General features: G+C 56.7%; 1 protein-coding gene across 3 annotated transcripts in view; it reads left to right on the top strand.

Annotated features, from left to right (window-relative positions):
* RUNX1 (RUNX family transcription factor 1) overlaps positions 1-19,499 on the top strand; it is a 187,791-nt gene that overhangs the window by 117,086 nt on the left and 51,206 nt on the right. For all 3 annotated transcript variants that reach the window (XM_087818473.1, XM_087818471.1, XM_087818474.1), the window contains one exon: positions 14,338-14,442. In XM_087818473.1, the coding sequence (XP_087674599.1) occupies positions 14,338-14,442 (105 nt within the window). The remainder of the gene's footprint in view (positions 1-14,337; positions 14,443-19,499) is intronic.

The raw sequence follows: 19,499 nt of genomic DNA, 5'->3' as shown, positions 1-19,499 counted from the left end.
GGCTGTGTCTGATAACCCGGAAAGAGAAAGCTAATTGAAACACCCTAAGTGGACAGTATGTCTTTTCAATGGTGGCTGCTGCCTCCCATGAGCGATAATAGGGAGTCTGAACCCCAGGAACCCCAAGCGGACGTCTGGCCCAGTTACGGTCACCGTGTGTATTGTTGGTCTTAAGTGATTTTTTTTTTTTTTTGGTCGGTACAACCAGACAAAAATGAGCTGTCAAAACGGCCCTGTTTGTCTAATAATTTCTCCATAGTCGTAAAATGCAACTCGGTTTTACTCTTTCAAGTGTAGATGTCGACATGAGGGCTGCCAGGTTTTTTTCTTTGTAATTTGCTCCCATTAAGAAGACAGCAGATGATTCTCACTAATTTTGACAATTAGTCTCCACCTTCTGCACTGAATGTGTCCTTCACAAGTTTCATTACGGTTCCTTTAAAGTGATCTTAGGACGATTTTGTATTTCATTTTCTGTTTTTGAAAATGTGCCTGTAAGCGTGTCATTGGCAGGGACACACCCCACAGTGGCCGTGGAGGCCCAGGCTGTGGGCTCATCCACACATTTCCACGCAGTTTAACACCCTGACCCCGGGCACCGGTCTGGTGGAGCCTCCCGGGGGCCCGGGGCTCAGTTCCCAGTGAAGGGGAGAGAGAGAGAAGTTCCCTTTTCTTTGACCAGCTGCCAGTCCGTGGGGATTGTCACGCCTCGAGAAACTGCCAGCGGTTGAACATGGAGGGTTTTTTTTTTGTTCTGCAAAACTGATCTGTCTGGGTGCTGGCTGAGGTCCAGGACCGAGGCTCTAACCTCAAGTTCAGCCTGCAACTGGGAAAACCTGCCCATCCGGCTTTTACGGCCTTGCTGACAACACTGTCCCCTAAAACCCATTGGTGAAGCTCTGGCAGTCCACCTTCCTCCTCCCTCCCCTCCGTTTCCTCCGCGTGGGTCTTAAATCTTGCTTGGGGTGCGTCTGACCACTGGCACTTTCTCGCGTTGATATGTTGTCTCCATATAGTGACGGTTCCCTCACGAAGGAAGGAGAGACGGCAGCCCCAGAGATGAGGGGCTGTGCCCGCACACAGGTGGTTCAGAACCACTCGCACTTAACCACACGTCCTGGGACGCCCCCTCCCTCCTCCCGAAAATGGGAGTTCAGGATCAAAAGGAATTCTCTTCGGCCAAGTTAATGAGCAGTTTGCATCAGCCGCTAAGGCGGGTGTTATGGATCTTTTCAGTTATGAGAAAGGACATCATGGCTGTGGCTGAGAGACATTTGAGAAATTTTAGCAATGAGATCTATGAATGCTTCCGGCCCTATCCGAGCCCTTAATCAGTCGGAAAGGAATTGATCCGTCAGGGAACAGGGCTTCGGCTAATTCATTTCAGAACCAAACAGGAAATCTGCCAGACTGTACCACCAACCACACGGTGACAGAGGGGGCAGCCACTGCAGACCCTCCTGATTTTAACAAGGATGTGACTGTTGATCTTTGGGGAACATCACAGGCGATTCTGAGAATCCTCCGGAAGCCTTCTCCCCGGGAGAAAAAAATGCACAAGTCCATGTACACACACAGTGTCCTGTACAGTTGCAGTTTCCGGGGCCACCGAAGCTTATCTACGGACCTTCCGGGGCTCCGTGGGCCCCCAAGCCAAGAGTCTGTGGATTTGGAACCTCACCTTGACCATGGAGGGCCAGCCTGGGTCTGTGCCACACGTTGTGGGTAACCAGAAAACACACATGTAAACAAGCAAGAGAGAGAGACTTTCCTGTACCCTGTGCTGCCTCGGCCACACCTGGGTTCGTTGTGGCCAGGACACGCTTTGTGTATGTGGGAGAGCAGGTCCCGTTCGGGCTGCTGGTCCCGACCTCTGGAAGGCTGTCAGGGTGCGCGCACGGAGCCCCCCTCAAAGGGAAAGGCCCGTCTGTCACGCGGGGGCACCTCTTCTCTCGACCCCCTGGGCCCCTCGCCGCAGAGTTGCCATGCGACTCGCCCGGCCGCCAGCGAGGCCACGGGTCTGTGCCCCGCTGGGATGGGGCTCCTGCTCTGGGCGGATCTGTGTGTACGATGCCCCCCCCGACAACTTTAATCTTGCTCACTTTCAAAACAGTGCCCTCCCCCAGCGCGTTTATAAAATGGAGCTCATTCCCTGGGCCCTTGCTGTGAATGTCTTCCCGGCCACGATAGTTACGCCCGCAGTCTGGGCTGCTGCATGTTTGTGCAGTGTTTCTTACTCAAGGCATTTTCATTCTTAGGTTATTTTGCATTATTTGGCGGGGGCTGTATGGGGAGGCCGCCTTTCAGATGAATGAGAGGCTGTGGGTGAGAGGAAGAGAGGCATGTTTGGAAAGGGCACTCCAGCCCAACAGAGCCGTGTGTTCCCGGAGCCGCTGTTACTGAGCAGTGGCCCGAATGACTCACGGTGTTATCACAGGACCCAGGTCATTCTCTGCTCCGCACAGACTCACTTAGTGAGGGCAGGAGAATTCCACCGGCAGCCCCAGCTCGCTGCTTGGAGAGTCCTGAAGACGGCCAGCTGGCCGTCAGATCTCCTGGAGAGAATGCAGGGGACAGGCTTGATCGTATTAAAATCAGCTCTCCTATCCCCCCTCCTTTTTGGGGTTGTGATTGGTCTACACTTTAAAATAATACGTAGATACTGACATCTGTTTGTAGACTTCAGTGTGGGCAAATATGGATGGAAAGAGACCCCGCCTCGGACACACAGCGCCTCGGGCGGCCTGGCAAATAGCCCCTCAGAGGGCAGGTCGAGAGCTGGCGTCTATGATCTGACGGGACTCATCTCTCGAGATCAGGTCTCTGTTTTATGTTTCCCAATAAAAGGGCAACAATACTTTCTTAAAGCCAGCTGCTCCCTACCCCCAGTCACCCACCAGGAACAGTCCCTGACCCCTAACGCCCTGGCAGGGACCGAGGGGGGAGCACGCTGGGAACCCCGTGTGCCGGGAACGGTTTCACACTTTACCCGGTCACGGCCTTCTTGCTGATTTTATGAAGTGTCAGGATCGCCGAGGATGTCAGACAGCTTTCTGAAATCAAGGTTATTTGCAGGAGCAATGTTTTAGAGTTGACGGACAGATCTAGCCTTCTCCCCACACACCGGCCACCCCTTCCTTGCCAGCCGGCTGGCACTCGCTGGGGACAGGGACATCAGTCAGAAAGTGCCCGGAGAGGAATAATGGCCGAGTGATCTTAGAGCTTCCTGTTCCAGCTGCGAGCATCACAGACGTAAACAGAGGCCCGGCCAGCGGCCGCGAGGCTGCTCTGCTTCTAATAAATCAGGGGTGTGTTTTCTTTCTGTGCCGCTTGGCGAGGGACAGGAGAGGGTGGAGGGGACTGCTTGTGGAAGAACATATTCTGTGTTTCTTTTTTATAGTTTTAAAGAAAAATTACTTGCTGAAAAGAGAGATGGTGTCCTGTCTGGTGGCTGTTTTCTTTCTGCTGATGATTAAAACTCCTTCAGTGCAGCAAAGGGACGTCTGAATAGCCGTGGCTGTCGGTGCGGAGAGGTGGTGTTGTGTGTTTTTAACGGAGCTGTCGGACCTTTAGCCAGTGGGGGGGATGTCTGTGTGTGTGCGCATCCACTGAGATGACTTCACGGGCCAAATTGTCCCCGAGGACCAAATCCGTGTGAATTACATCATCTCATCTGAAGCCTAAATAAAGCAATGAACAGAAATTAGTGAGCGAGCGGTGCGACTTCACGGGCTGCCCGTGAGGACTTCCAAACGTGCCCGTGTATCGGCTCCGTCGCGGGGCGCGGAGGCCGACTGCTGCTCAAGACTCTTCCGTTTGTCCGTATGCATTCGTGGGCTTCGGGCAGCACCTGTCCATCCCGGGTTCAGGGCTGAGCCCCGCGTTCAGCAGAGATGGATCTCGGTCTGCGTGGAGAACAGGGCGAGGTGGGGTCCCGGCATGTGGCCCAGTCTCTGTGAGCCCGTGTCGGGCGGGCAGGTACCCCACTTAGGAATTCCGTTTCACGTCACTGAACTTCCTCAACAGGGGCTTCAGGTAGCCGAGGAGCCGTACGTCACGCGGCGATCCCCTCACCCTCCTCGGGGAGTCTCCACTGCCTTGCTGCTGCTGGAGTCAGATGCTTGTGCTCCGACTTCCTCGGCGAGGAAACATTCATTTAGGAGCCACTTAAGCTGCATTTTTCTCAAAGAAGATGTTAGTAAATTTCCTGTTTATTTTGCAGCTTAGAGTAATGCCTGCTTTTACCCTGAGATGTAAGGCGGTCATTAGGAATGGGTGGGTGCATAAACTGAGGAACCCCATTACCTGCCCCCAACCTCCTGATCCCAGGACTCTCCAGGGCCCAGTTAATGGGAGGCTGGCGGGGGGGGGGGGGGGGGGGGAGCGTGGCCCTCAGTGAGTCTCCTCATGCAAACAGAGGAGCCTCCCCTTGGCTCAGACAAAGCAACGCACAGGAATAGGCCGTTTGCGCAGGGCTGTGATCTGTGCTCTTATCAGATCCCCAGGACAGGGCCAGGAGGGAGGAGCCCGTGTGAAGGGGGAAAGCTCCAGTTTGCTCAGGGCATTGGTTTTGGGGTTTTTACAGGTGTTTCTCCTTCCTTCTATTCAAAACCACTGTATGGAGCACAGTCAGTATCTATCATCTGTCTATCGATTATCTATGATAATTAACGAGGAATCATCTAAACTCCTCGGGCTCTGTCTGCCTCTCTGAGTAGTGTCTCCAGCACCTAACACACCCGCTCTTTCCAGATGTTCTAGCTCCCTCATCCTGTTCGAAACCTCAGGGCAGGTATGGTCAGCGGCCTGTGCACCCGTCCACTCATCACTTTTATAGTCCAGGTGCAGCTGGCGCTCAGTACTGTTAGTTTCCGGGGTACGGCATCCTCTCGTCCATCTGATGGGCCTCACTCGGTGGCTCCCCACAGCGGGCACTTGGCAATGTCTGCAGACGGTCTTGGCTGCCACAGCCGGGGTGTGGGTGGGTGCTACTGGCATCTAGTGGGCAGAGGCCAGGGGTGCTGCTCCACATCCCACAGTGCACAGGGCAGCCCCGCCACCAACACCCACTGGAGTCCGAATGCCAGTCGTGCCGAGCCCGAGAGCCCTGCTACAGCTCCACACTCAGCATAGTCAGTTGTGAAATGTCCGCTTTGCCTCTCCTCTCCAGTACTTTCTGTTCCCTACAAAATCTGTGAAAAACTTATATTAAAAAGTTCACACACAGTAAAAAGTAAAATTAGAGTTCATCCCCGAGTATTAGAGTCTTTTTAAAAATATGGAAACACACCTGTGGTGTGTGTGCAGAGTTGCCCATCTTTGCCCATCCCGGTCACGGGCACGCGGTGGCTGCAGGTGGGTGGGCCCCGCAGCAGGGAGCCCTTTCTGCAGGACTGTCCCGCACGGCTCTTCCCTCAGGAACATCCCACAGGTGCAGGTCCACAGGGACCTCAGAAGCAATGAAGTGAGTGCTCGTGGCTTCCCCGTGCTCAGTGCCCCACCCCAGCCCCCACCCATAGCTTCCCTCGAAGGGCCTCAGATCCATAGACTCAGGAACACGAACTACTGTGTCCCCTCGAACTAAAAAGTACTAAAGACAAGGCCCTGGTCTCTGCCGTTGCCGGACACCTTGCAGGAACCAGAAAGGGTTCAGTGGGCACATCTGAAACAAAACTGGGGGAACACAGGGAGGGAGAGGAGAGGGAAGCTGGCCGTCTCGGAGGCAACCCTGGGATTGCAGGTAGCACAGGCAGACAGATGCTGGGTTCTTCTGGAGCTTTCTCCCACCTGCCCTGACATGTTAGTCCTTCCATCATCTGTTTTCCACACTGAGATTCGGGGAAAGATGGCTTGAAAAAAAGTTGAAAATAGAGTTTTCCAGATCTTCTCAGTGCCTGAAGGCAGTGTTGCTGCAGGCTGGATTCCTGGACGAAGTTCGGCTGGGAGTGCCTCCTCTGGTTTCCCTTTGTTTGCCTTTACTCTGCGTAGAGACCCTCACCCCTAACTCTCTGGCTTCCTGGAAGCCCCCACAGTGAAGCACCCAGATCCCAGATTCTGCAGGCGACAATCACGGGAGACCATGAGTTAACTGTGCGGCTGGAGTCCACGTGCGGTGTCTGAGCCCCGGACGGCACTGAGCCCACCTCTCACCTAGACTGAGGTCTCTGGGGAAGGAACTGGACAGCAGTGGTGACCGAGCCCCACACACCATGGCAAAGACAAGAAGGGAAGCCCAGAAGCCCCTAAGGTGGACTCCTAAGGATTTTCATACACAGAAGATCCATCTCTTAACTTGAAAACTGCCAAGTGGTTTCGTCGGTGACTATTGGGGACTCGTGACACACTTTCAAATGATGATTGCCCAGGGCAGTGGCGCCTGGCGGTCAGTATGTGGCCTTCACTGGCTTCTTCCCTGAGAGGAGGGAGCCCACCCTGGACGCCGTCAACATCCAGGCTGGTTATTCAGTTGTAGTTGTTGTTGGGCCTTGCTGTGCAGCATCTAGTGGTCAGCAGCATCCCTGGGCTCTACCCAGTAACCAGTAGCACCCGCTCCCCGTTGAGACAACCAGAAATGTCCCCAGCAGACATTTCCAAAAGTCCCCTCGGGAGTGGGGAGGATGGCCCCTGCTTGAGAGCACTGGCTTGGAGCTGTGTGTCCCTGGGCAAGTCACTTGGCCTGTCTGAGCTCGATTCTGCCTTTGTCCACAGGGCTGGGGGTGGTGCAGAGCAGATGGCCTGAGATAAGACATACTTCAGGCGTTACTACCTGGTGAGAGCTGTTGCAGTGGCACTGGCTTTGCAGAGCAAACGATGGGAACTCCCCGGGCCCGTACCAAACAGCAGCAACCCTCACCTTGTTCCTCGGCCCCACAGAGGCCTCGGGCTGCGAAAGGGTTACGGCCAGCGGGGCGGGCTCCGAGATTGCAGATTAGCGATGGGAGAGACGAAATTAAATATGCTCTGTAATTCGAAGCACTGCTGTTCATGGGAAAAGAAGTTCTCCCAACTCAGCCCTTCCAGCTCTTTTGTCCAAACATTAGTGGCATGCAAATATTTATGATTCATACATGCCCCCTAATTCCCGATCGTATTTTAACAATAAACACTGCTTTTGCACAATGGGGCCAAGTAATCACCAGGCCTGTCGCTGGGTCCACAGGCTGGCAACTAACAGCATCACATTCTTCCTGCTGGAACTGCGGGCTCCTCCCAGGTTTAGGGGAGCACATGGTGGTGCCAGGGCAGCTGGCCTTGGACCGCATGGCAAGACATCCCGGCTGCACCCGGGAGGCCTCTGAAGGCTGTATCTCCGCATTTGCAGAAACGGCAAGCGAACGGCCATGCGTGTTGCTGTTTTTGTGTGTTTTTGGCCACAGATAAACAGAGCATCGATTAACCCGGCTGTTACTTGGAGAGGTATCTGACCACTGTGTTCTTGCATTCTGTCCAAGTCCACGGGCCCAGATTTTATAGTAAAGCCAGTGTGTGCCAGTGGATATCCCTCTGATGTGTAATAACAAAAAAGAAGCACACATCTGTTTGTGACGAGCCTGCGGGTCTTTGGAAGGAGAAGTGGGCATGCTTGCGGTATTCACTAAGTGTGCTGGCCTCAGTCTGCCCGCCTGTGCAATGGGTATGGCAGTGTTTTTTATACGCGCCCCGAAAGGTTACCAGGGTGATTAACGCCAGATGATGGGTGTGTCGAGACCTCGGAGGAAGAGCTGCCACTGCCCCCAGTGAGCGTGGCCGAGGGTGGAGGAGACGGGCAGGCAGGGCTTAGCGCGCGTCTCGCTGACTCCGAAAGTTAGGAGCTTCAGGTTCTCCGTGGTTTGCTCCTCCGTGGCATGGAACCTGTAGTCCCTTATCCTACCCGGAAGCTTGCACAATGAGAGTGCCCAAGACACAGCAGGAACTTCGTACATATTCATAAGCAAACACGTGAATAATTGTTCCAGACATTTGCTGGACAGATCACGCGATGGGCCGTGTGTTCCCTGTGCCGATGGGCGCGTCTCTCCCAGGCTCTGAGCCCTTTCCCATCAGGAAATAGAGTGTCCGTGGCTATTTTGTTACAGCTGTGGCCTCTCCCCAGAGTTTGTATAATGAGGACGTTTCATTCATTCATTCATTCATCATCAGGCGTGCACAAAGCACCTACTGTGTGCCAGGCACTGGGCCAGCAATGTAGGCACAAAGCCCAGCCAAAGAGAAGCCACAGCCCCGAGGGCTGGAGAGGGGCAGACGGTGAAGCTGGCCTCGCTGCTCTGAGTGGTCAGCACCATGGCGAGGAGACAGGTGTTATCTCGTAAAGAGCACGGGGTCTTCCTGGCAAGTTGTAATCTCAACTGAGACATTCTAGGGTGAGGAGGAGGCTGTCCAGGTGACGGCATCAAGAGAAGTGTCCAGGCGGAGAGGGCAGAGTGGGGCGGTGCACCCCACCTGTGGGAGAGGGTGCCGAGGGCCTTGGGGTCGCCCAGGGAGTTTGCTCTACTCCCCGTGAGGTGGAGAACTGCCAGTAGGTGCTAGGCGGGGAGCTGGCCGGGTGGAAAAGGTACCTGGATTGCAGACTGAAGGATGGAAAATGTGCCTGGAGGGTGTTTGGGGACTCGCAGACCATCCAGGGATGAAACCTCCATTGCTACTGCTGGACGGCTTCCGCCAGGTGCAGCCCCAGCTTGCAGACCCCCCCGTTTGGTAAATATCCCTGTACCCAGAAGTCGGCTCCCACCAGGCCCTGCCGACCACGCCCAGCCGGGCCTTGAGCTTCCCTCTTTTCCTGCTCAGCCCCACGCCCACCTGCCCTCCCAGCCTCCTGCAGCCACTGCCACGGGTGTGAAAGCTGGTGAGTGGGGCCTCAGGACCCCGAACCGCCCTTTCTTCAAATGCCCATCCTCGGGCCACATGACCAGAGGCCACACAGTGTTGGGTTTGTGTGTCTGTGGGGCGCTGGGCTGTAGGCATGAGCAGGGTCAGGGCTAGGACGAGGCCAGCCCTGGGAGGGGGCTTTGGTCTCCTGTCCTGATGGATAGAGAATCTGGGTGCACCGGCCAAGACGCACAGGGCAGCAGGTGCGGCCTCGGGCTGAAGAGGGCTCCGAATTCAGGGTTTCAGGGGTGTTTGCACTTAAAACCCCTGGACTTTAAACCGAGGATCAGAACTCAGGTCCTCACCCAAGATACTCAGACCTGTGACACCAGAGAAAACAGGAAGATCCAAAGGAAAGGTGACGTCTAAGGAGGGAGATACAGAACCCAGGCCGCACCCGGCGGGGCTCGGTGCACCTCCTCCTGGAAGGAAAGGCCCGCCTGCTACCCCGTTGCGAGGCCGAGCTCCCGCCTGAGCCGGGAGGAGAGCCGCCCTTCAGCGTGAAATCGGACAGAAAGGGCCGTCACACTGCAAGTGTCCAGAACAGCTCGGGGATCCATTTGACCTTTTTTTATGGCCTCGGATCAGAAGACACAAAGAGTAATGGAACGCTGTCCCTGTCCTCAAACAGTCTTTTTTTTTTTTTTTTAATGGGTATATTTTTCCACTGCTGTTAGAGACAGTCGAAGGAAGGGGGGGAGGGAAACATGGGTGTGAGAGAGAAACATCGATGGGTTGCCTCCCACATGCACCCCGACCGGGGCCAGGGGTGGAACCTGCCACCCGGCTGCGTGCCTTTGACCGGGAATCGAACCTGGGACCCTCTGGTGCGTGGCCGACGCTCTGACCGCTGAGACACACGGCCAGAGCTAACAGCTCGTTTTGATGGGCCACCTCCAGGGAACACGCTTCGCCTGTCCTGGGCTTTCTCGGAGGAGAGCAGCTGTTTTTCAGCCGACCCATCATTCCAAACAAATGTTACTTTTTAAGGAAAACTGGGTTCTGTATTTTAAGCGCCAAACTTTCCGTTGACTTTGGGGTTTGTCCTTGTGCCAGTCACTGGGCCCCCCGTCCGCGCTTTGCCCGTGCGGACGCAGGTGGGTGAAGGCACCTGCAGGCACGGGCGCTTCGCGCACACGCGAGGTAACCCCCGTGTCGAGAAACCAGGAGAGTCCGTGCCCTTTGAAGGATCCGGGCCCGGTCAGAGACCCCCAGGTAAGTAATGGTGCAGCCCCGCCGTCCAGAATAGCGTGGAGTGTTTGGGTGAGGAAATGACCAGCAAGCAAAAGCGTGAATTTTGGCGGTCAGTTTGTTCCGGCGGAAAAAGTGAGAACTGACTGTAAGTTTAAAGTATTTTGTGAAAAATACCCCAGGTTCAGATTTCTCCTGGAAGCTGAGGGCACGTTAATTTTAATACTTGGTTGTCCGTGATCAGAATTCACCCAGCACCATTTACGCAAGAAGAAGAAAATCCTCCCCGCAACATTCAGCATCTTTCGGGATTTCCAGAATTGGCAAAGAGCAAACCTTGAGCCCCCCCACCCCCGGCTTTCTTAGCTTGGGGAGCTGCATTTTTTTCCTTGGCTTCCCCCTGCTCCCTGGTGTTTCCGCTGCGAGCGCCCGTCTTGCCTGCAGGGGTGCGTGCGTGAGGGGAGCGCCGAGACTGGGGCCCGGAGCCCCGAGACCCAGGGCCGTCGAGCCCCCGCGAGGACAGCCTTCCCTCGCGTGACCAAGGGCAAGTTTCACATCCCACAGAAACTGCCCCGAAAAGGAGAAGGTGACTCGGGACCCAGACCCACAGCAAGGAGCCCGGTGGCTCAGGAGCCAGCCCAGGTGGATGGCTAACCAAGCCCGTGGAGGGACGGTCACAGGGGACGGGAGTGAGAGGGTGGCCCCTCGGACGCGCTGGCAGGGAGGACGTTGCCGCGATGGAGCGTGGACTTCTACGTGTGTCATTCCCTGCCCCCCTCCCACCCCATGAAATGATCTAGTCTCCCTCTTACCTCCATTCCTCGCGCCAACCTCGGCCCTTTTGGGAACTGTGCCCATTTGCCACAGTCCTGAGGTTTAGCTACTTCCCACATGCGACAGGGAAGTGGCGTGTGTGTGGGGCCCTGGCTTTATGAGACCGCAGTGGCTACAGGAGGTCACGGCCCCAGGGCCCCGTAACCACGGAGACTAACAGCTCAGGCCGGGGCCTCGTGGCCACCTCGCCGTGGAGGGTGTCAGGGCAGCGAGCGTCCGGGGACGTTCGCGTGACCTTCCTCCCAACTGAATGAAGCGGCCGGTGTTCTTCCTGGCCTCTGCGTGAACAGTCAGGCGCTGAGGGGGTGACACACGTTCCAGTGGGGAGCCTGTGGCCTGGGGGGTTCAGAGAGCCCCACATCCTGTCACAGTCCTGCCCGGCAAGGTCGCCAGCTGGCGGGGCAGGAGCGAGCATGAACGTCAAGTTCGGCAGAGGCGCAGTTTCCCTGACGGGTCCTCAGGCCCCGTTCCACCTCCCTGAGAACACTAACTGGCACCCACCTCACCCCGACAGCCCAGGGCGGGCCCCAGCTGTGGGCCGTGTCTTAGGTGGTAATTAACTTGACATTTGCTGTCCATGGTCCCATTCAACTTGTACGACAGCACATGAGGTGGGAGGACTGTGGTCACCCCCATTTCAGAGATGACAAAGCTGAGGCTGCAGAGAGATTAGGCAGCCTGCCCAAGGCCACACAGCAGGCACGTGGCAGAGCTGGGGTGTGAGCAGAGGCCGTGGGCTGGGGCCACACTGCCCCCAGGCACCCGGCGTTCGACCTCCACGGGGTTATAGATCCAGCCCCTTGCCTTGCGCTGCCTCAGGTCACAAGTCGTGACACGGCACCCAGAACCGAGGGTGAGACGGAAGGTCTCAGCGACCCCCTTCCTCGGCTCCCTCTTCTGTGAATCTCCACGCAGGGCGCCTGTGACCCTGCGGCGTGGCCCCCGGGAGCTGAGCCTTCCAGCAGCGGGCTCAGGGTCACCTGTGCTCCGGGCTCGGCCTCTGCTTGTCTCGTGGGGCCCACGTTAGTGCCACGGGAGCCCTGGAGCCCCTCCGGCAAGGACTCGCTTCAGGCTCCAAGGTGACCCTCAGGCAGTTCTCGCTCCACAGCCACGTCTCCCACCCCTGCCGCTGATCCTGCAGAGCCCACTGGGGGGGGCCGAGTATTACATCACAGACCTGCTCTCCTGTCCTCTCCTCTGGCTTCTTCCTGGTCTGGCTACAGCTTCCTGAGAAAAACACTTGAGTGCCTTTCACACTCCACACCCACGCTCTTCAAATACCAGGCCCGTCGGTCATCCGAGCGAGGGAATTTGGCTAAGAGCACGTGTGCCCCAGGGTACGGCCACCACGTCTGCAGGTGCCTGCAGGTGCCGGCCAAGAAGGGCTGCGTCTCCGCAGGGATGGGTGGGGTGGGCAGGATGGGGGCAGAGCACTGGGGTCCCGGGTCCTGAAGCCACAACCCCAGGCAGGGCGCCCACCGCTGACTGTCCCCAGCTGTCCATTTCGGAGGAACACAAAGGAGTGGAAAAACGTCACCACACCCGTGAGCCAGATGCCATCACCCAGGACCCGTCTGTGAGGCAACGGGCAGACGTCCCGGTCAGAGCCGAAGGGCCCACTGCGAGGGAAGCTGCCGGAACACCCCGCCTTCGTGGACCACGTCACCGGCCGAGATGCCCCACCTGGTAGCTGTCGCCGGATACGCACTTCTAGTGACTGCACGTAAACCGATGGGCGTAAATAGCAGAATTTTCATCATGAGCAACAATTCCACAAATACTCGCTTTGGTTGAATTTCACTCCCGATGAAGGAGGCCAGCCCGTGGTTAACGGAGGTGACGCTTGGCGCTCGGCAGCCAGGAGCCCAGCTCCGGCTCAGTGAGAAACTCCTCCTGAACCAGAATCCAGGCCTGCGGTTGGCTGTCAGGAGCATCGGGGCGCTTCGGGGTCGCAGGGGTGCTTCCTCTTTGGGGGCAGCGGTGGAGTGTGGGAAAAGCACCACAGGCCCCGGTTCCTGGTGCCTCTGAGTTTGCAGGCGGAGATTTAGGACCTGTGACAATCATGTGGGGGACAGTGACCTGGACGCCAGGAGGCCTGGGTGGCTGGGGACATGGCCGGAGGAAGAAAGACCCCAGAGCAGAAGTGCCGTGGCTCCGACATGGGGCTCAGAGGAGAGGATTCTGGCTTGGGGACTGGAGGGATGGGGGGGCATGGGGCTCGGTGGTGAGAAGATCCTAAAAGCTTCTGTGGGATTTTCAGTCTTGATGGCAGAGGTAGGAGCTCAGTCAGGTTGTTCACGGAGCAGGACAGACCCTTGGGGACTGTTTGGTGGGCTCTTCGTGATCAGGAATCACGGGCCTGCGGTGGCCAGAGGCGCTTCCACAGAGCATTGTTCTGGGGCTTCCTTTGTATCAAACACGCATGGCAGCCGGACAGACGCTGCTCTTTCTAAGGTGGAGAAGGAGGACAGTTTGGGTTTTGAAATGGTTTGGGGAGCGGATGGGGGAGTAGGTGGCATGTTTCCGTTTCGTTCCTGTTTGGTTTCATTTCACGCCGCACGGGGAAGGCGAAACCGTGCTCGCTGGAGCACTGCGGTGCTGAGTGCGAGGCCCGACGTCACGCTTAGCGAAATCCCAGGGCCCTGTTGTGGGAAAGAGCGAGAAAAGAAGCCATGAATGTGAGCACAACACACACACACCCCCTCTAAAACCATGCACGGGATGCAGGTTTAACGGTTTTGCTCACAGTAACTCATTTAACCTGCCCCCAGGTTCCATGAGGTGGGAAACGGTCTGCGTACCCATCTTCCAGGGGAGGGCACTGAGGCAAGTGGCGTGTTCGGGCGGAAATTCTCCCGCAGAGATGGAACCGGTTGCCTCTCAGTCTGTCAGCTACGTGTCCTTAAGCCCTTGTATTGACTATAAATTTTGTTTGGCCAGTTCCATGAGTGCCTAGCATTTAAAAATAATATTTAAAATCAACCAGGAGTTAGTGTTTTTTTAAATACAGAGAATAATTTTAATTTAGCCTGTCCTCAAACCTAGGAATTCTATCTTTCCTAATCCTCGGAGGTACAAACAGCCCCAGAGAGGGAGACGGATCTGGTGTCTTTTCTGCCTTCGCCCTGAGACGGTGGGGGGGGGGAGTGGGTCGCTGCCACTCCCATCCCACGTCCCCTGGGGTCCTGACTCTCGAAAGAAGACAGATCCGCATCTCCCCCGATCCTGTGTTAAAGGAAGGCCTGTAACTGTGAAGTGTGAGATCCTGACAGACGCCGTAGGCGAGCACCCCAGAGTTTAAGCAAAGCCGAGCTCGAGGGCGATGGGAAAAACCAGTGGCCCGTGCTGAAGTGGCGCCACCTTCCCGGGTCGAGGGCGGGGAGGGGTGCGTGGTCGGCGGGGTCGCAGGCTGCCGTCTCATTCCCCGTGTCCTCCTGTGTCCCACAGGGAAGAGCTTCACTCTGACTATCACCGTCTTCACAAACCCACCGCAAGTCGCCACCTACCACAGAGCCATCAAGATCACCGTGGATGGACCCCGAGAACCTCGAAGTAAGTGGGCCCCTCGGGGCTGGCGCACCTCCGGGCTGGCACGCTCAGGCGCCGGGGAGGGTGTCCGAGAATCAATCCCTGAGTTCAAGGGGCGTCGCTCACACGTGGCTGAAACGTCTGCCGGGGGGGTGCCAGGCCCCTGCAGGGAGCAGGAGTTTATCGTTGGCACTCACTGCCAAAGGCTGCCTCTGGGCACTGAGCTCTTTTGGAAGCTCCCCCTTAGCGGGCCGAAGGAAACCGGGCGACTCGAGTGCGCGTTAGAAACCATTTCTGGCCGTACGAGGCTAAGCGCTCACCCCCCAGGTACGTGGTGAAGTCCAACAGGTCAGAAACAAGCAGGGAATGGGCGACTGGGCAGGCACAGGGGTGGCCAGAAAGGGCCAGAGGGTCAGAGCGGACCCCAAGGGCCTGATCGCCGCCCATGCCGGCCTTTTATTCGTTCGTTAAGGCTGGAGTTGAGAACCATGAAAATGACCGTTTTCTTCTGGTGGCACAGATCAAAGCCTTACTCCAGGATTGTTTAGAGAACGGGAGGAGAGGGGATGCCTCGAGGGGGGCGCCGGTAACCACAGAAAGATCGTCCCGAGAAAATAGCTCCTGTGAGGAAAGCTTTTTTAAAAAGGAGCGAGGTTGTTTAGTCTGCAGAAAGATGTCTTCATGGTGACTTAATGACTGTCTTTGAGTAAACACACGAGTAACCCTCTTTTCCAAGCCGCACCCTTCCCCATGGAGGCCGGGCCGCAGTTCCAGATCTGTGGGCTGACGAGCCCCCGCCCGGCATCTGGGAGCCTCCAAACCGTATTGGGGTCCCCAACGGGAGACCCACACTCCCTTCTCAGGGGCACAGAGATTCAAAAGCAGGGCTTCCTGCCACCCCGGAGGTTGAGATACGGGGAGGCCAGGCCGTAAGACAAAGCGATGAAGAGCCTGGGCTCCGGGGGCAAACAGGTGGAGCTCTGTTCAGGTCCTTACGCCGTCAGCAAGTCATGGAGCCCTTCTGACCCTCGGTCTCCTCACCTGCAAACGGGGGGCGATACTGAGAGTGTCCGTGTGAGACTGAACGATGTCACCCTGAGCGCCTGGCGCCGAGGCTGAACCTGGGAGGTGTCGGCGGGCCCAGGAGAGCCTCCCTGCCGGCCTCTCCCTGCCTTTGCTCCCCAGACAGTCCTTCCGAGACCCCCTCATTGCTGTGGTGCCTGTGGGGCCTCTGAGGTCGCCCCTGGGGTGTGACTCGCTGCATGTCATCCTGCAATCAAAGCACCCCGTGGCAGCCTGTCCTGCCATCCTGGCCATAGCCTCACACCTGCTCGAACCACCCCAGGGGCTGCCACAGCTTTCCCGATGCCCCAAAGTGGGAGGAACTCTGAAGAAAACGCTCCCCACCGGGGACAGCCCCCCAGGACGTGGTGTTCGGTCCCCGATCCCTTGGTTCCATTTGCCACCCTTCATGGCTCCCTCCCGTCTGAGCTTATTGTCCCCAGATTTTTCTGCCCCCCCCCCCCCGACTCGGGAAACTCCAGGCTCGGTAACATCCCGATTCCAAGGTCCATGCAGCTCGCACAGGGGGGACCACCGGTTACACCCAAACCCAGGAATGACTGTGAGCACGTCGTAGGTCCCCAAGTAGGAGGGCGAACCAAGGACCACTCAGGACACTGCTGTAGACAGCGGGGCCTTGGGCTCTCCGTGGAGGAGCAAAGAGGCAGCAGGCTTAGGGAGCAGCAAGGCTGGAGGGGCAGTTGTGACGAGGAAGGAAATGGACTTGAGGGACCTGACCTGCTGGAGAGGCTCGCGCAGGGCCGGGGCTGTGGAATCTGTCTTTACGGGCAGAGCAGCAGCCGTGCCCCGGGCAGTGCGGATGCTGGCCTGCGGGGAAGACGCTTAACCCTGGGCGTGGCCCCGGACGTACCCCGACGTCTGCCCTCCCCTGCATCAGAACAGGCAGGTTGCACCCCTTGCTAGCATTTTCTGTTACAGCCGAAGAACCTAAGAGGCGGTTGAGCTTCAGGAAGGAGATGGGCGCTGTGTCTTTTACGAGCCAGCAGCCCGGGGGGCGGGGGGAACGCACGGTCGTAACGCTGGGCCTGCATCTCGGTCCACTCCGCCTCCCGCTGGTTTATAGCTTCAGAAAGCGGCCGGTGTCGAAAGGGGCGCCGAGCAGACGGAAGGGGCGCGCTCCCGGGAGGCGCCACATGGACGGGGTCTTTCCTGCCCAAGGGAATTCGGGGTCAGGGAAAATGAAATCGGAAATTAAATTACATTAATAGGTATGCGCGTGATGTAAAGAGATGTCCCAGGTCCAGGCAGATGGTCTCAGTTTCACCGTCAGCTTTTAGAAAAAGTCAGCAGCCCACAGCCTCCCGGCAACTCGGGCGAGGCCGGCTTTTCCGGTCGGCCTGTGAGGCAAGGGGGCGCGTGGCCGCTAATTGTCGTCGGGGTTTTCTTACTGTTATTTGACTATTCCACGGGGGGGAAAGTTTCTTGTTGGTGGAGCTCTGCCCACCACCACTTTTTTGAAAAGAGGAAGGTGACGTTCCCTCCCAGCTCTGTTGAGATGTAGCTGATACAACGTGTAAGTCTAAGGTCTACACCGTGACGACTTGAGTAGACGTATGTATCGGTTGCGAAACGGTTATCACAATAAGGTCCGTTGACACGTCCACCCCCTGGCACAGTTCGAGTGTGGTGAGAACTTTCAAGAGTTGCTCCTTTAGCGGCTGTCAGATATACAACAGATGCAGGATCCTCAACTGTAGTCCCCATGCGGCACATCACCTCCCAGGACTTACCCCTCTTATAACTAGAAGTTTGTGCCCTTGGACCAAGTTCTCTCATTTCCCCGCCACCCACCCCTGCCCCTGGCAGCCACCGATCTCCCTGTTTCCATGAGTTCAGCTTTTTAGGTTCCACGTGGGAGTGAGGACACACAGTATCTGTCTCTAAGTCGCCTCACTTAGCATAACGTCCCCGAGGTCCAGCCATGTGGTTGCAGATGGCAGAATCTCCTTCCTTTTTGTGGCTGAGTAATATTCCACTGTGTGCGATACGCACTCCCACGCTCCCACGCTGCGTGTTCGCCCATCCATCCATCCACGCGCACACCAGGTTGTCCCCGGCTGTCCTGACCGAGCCACAGTCCCTGCTGGTGGAAGGGTAAGAGGTCGCTGTGCGGAAGGCAGGAAGCCCAGGCAACGTCCCACCTGCGGGTCAGCAGGCCCCCCGACGCTCCGTCATCACGGGGTGCTGTGAACTCTGGGCGATTCTGGCAAAACGGCCCTGGCATGGCCAAGCCGACTAGTTCTGAGAAGTCCTCGTCTCGTGAACCCAGACTGTGTGAGCACGAAGGAACCCGGGGGCTGGGGCCTGACGCGTCACAGGTAAAGGGGGGCGGCCCCAGAGAAACGGGACTGTTTGCCCAGATCGGGAAGAAGCAGGTAGCGATGGAGCGAGGAGCGGCTGATGCTCTCACCCATCCATCCGTCTGTCCGTCCAGCCAGCCACCCGTCCGACCCTCCCCGGGCACCCGTGCGTGGTGTGTGCTAACCTCTCCCTCCCGGCCTTGGTAGCCTGGTGTTGGAAGGAAGGTTCTGGCTTAACTAGGTGCGTTCATCCCGCCGGTCGGACGGTGCGTCCTAGTGGGAGTGGGGCCTTCCGCGTGAAGCGCGTGTGTAAAAAATACCCGGAGGGAGAGCCCGTCTCATTCCACCCCCACTGGGGTCGTTCACAGAAGGACCGAGAATGAGGGAACATGCACAGCCGTCTGTCCACAGGCTGCTGGGAAACGTGACGTCGCAGACCAGGCGGGAAATCGGTCGTTGTCGACAGTTAGATTTATTATGGAGAAAGTTCGTCAGGGGCTGTTTTCTCTCTGCTGGGTCCGTCCTCCGCTGCTAGTCCGGACGCGGAACTCGGTGGCTGTCAGGACACCCAAAGGGAGTCTGCTCTTTAAGCCTGAAAGATAGCGTGGAAGGATTTTTTTTTTTTTTATAAAAGGATATTTGAGAGTTGTTTTTATGTATTTTTTTTTTTTAATATTTGGAGGACCTGGTGAAAAGCTCCGGCCCAGCCCCCGCCTCTGTAACTTAGTACGTGTATCTGTAATTTCGCCCGTGTGTCTGTAAGCTGATAGTGTCGAGATACCAAGGCTACTCCACGAAATAGCCTGAATGTGTGAATCAGCTCCGTGCTGCGCCAGGAGACGCCCTGCCAGGCGGAGGGCGAGGTGAGCGGGCCGCCGGGCGCCTACCCGACCCGGTGGCAGGGGCGGGGGTCCCCGGGCTGTGGGTTTGGACAGTCATTCTGATGTCATGAGCGGTCACCTGTCTAGCCAGGAGTCTGTTCCATCTGGAACACTGAGTAACCCAATTAAAAACAGAAAAGGTTAATAAAACAAATCTTGGCCATTTCTGGGATGACGTCTGCCCGCAGGTTAAAGGAGTCAGTCCCAGCGACCACGCTGGGCTCGAGCTCTTGAGAGTCGCGGTGACAATAACAAGGTGGGGCCGGTGCTTAGAAACTTTGGAATATGCTGTTTTCTGGGGCACTAGTTTTTATGCCAACTAACTTTTTTTTTTTTTAAATAGAGAGTTCTAGTTAAGACGGGTTGATTGAAGGGCCTAACCCCCCATCGCCCCGTGGCTTTGTTGAGGGCTGTGTTGAGGTTGTGTCAACAACGGAGATCATTTTCTTCTATGACTTGGATTGTAAACAGCAAACCTATAATATATATACAGGGAGGAAACAGGATCTTTATATAACAAATGGCAAGTATGCTTCAGGTGAAAAGAGGACCGTGTGAAGGTTCCCTCTGTAATGAACCTAAAAGTACTTGAAATCAGGGTTTCCCAGCAAAGGGCAGGATGAGGCATGTTTTCAGACCGTTCCTGTGGTTGACAGATACACAGTTATTTTTTAACATGTTATTTTCTCTTGATCATAAGACACCCAATAATAACAATAGCTCACGGCGCTCACCGTTTGCCCCACGCGGCTCAGAGCGCAGGCGCCCGTGAGCTGAGGGGATCGCCGCGAGCGAGCGAGCGCAGGCGGAGAGGCTG

The sequence above is a fragment of the Miniopterus natalensis genome, chromosome 6 (genome assembly GCF_054644295.1).
Source record: "Miniopterus natalensis isolate mMinNat1 chromosome 6, mMinNat1.hap1, whole genome shotgun sequence".
Lineage (NCBI taxonomy): Eukaryota > Metazoa > Chordata > Mammalia > Chiroptera > Miniopteridae > Miniopterus > Miniopterus natalensis.
This window is presented reverse-complemented; position numbering and strand designations above follow the sequence as displayed.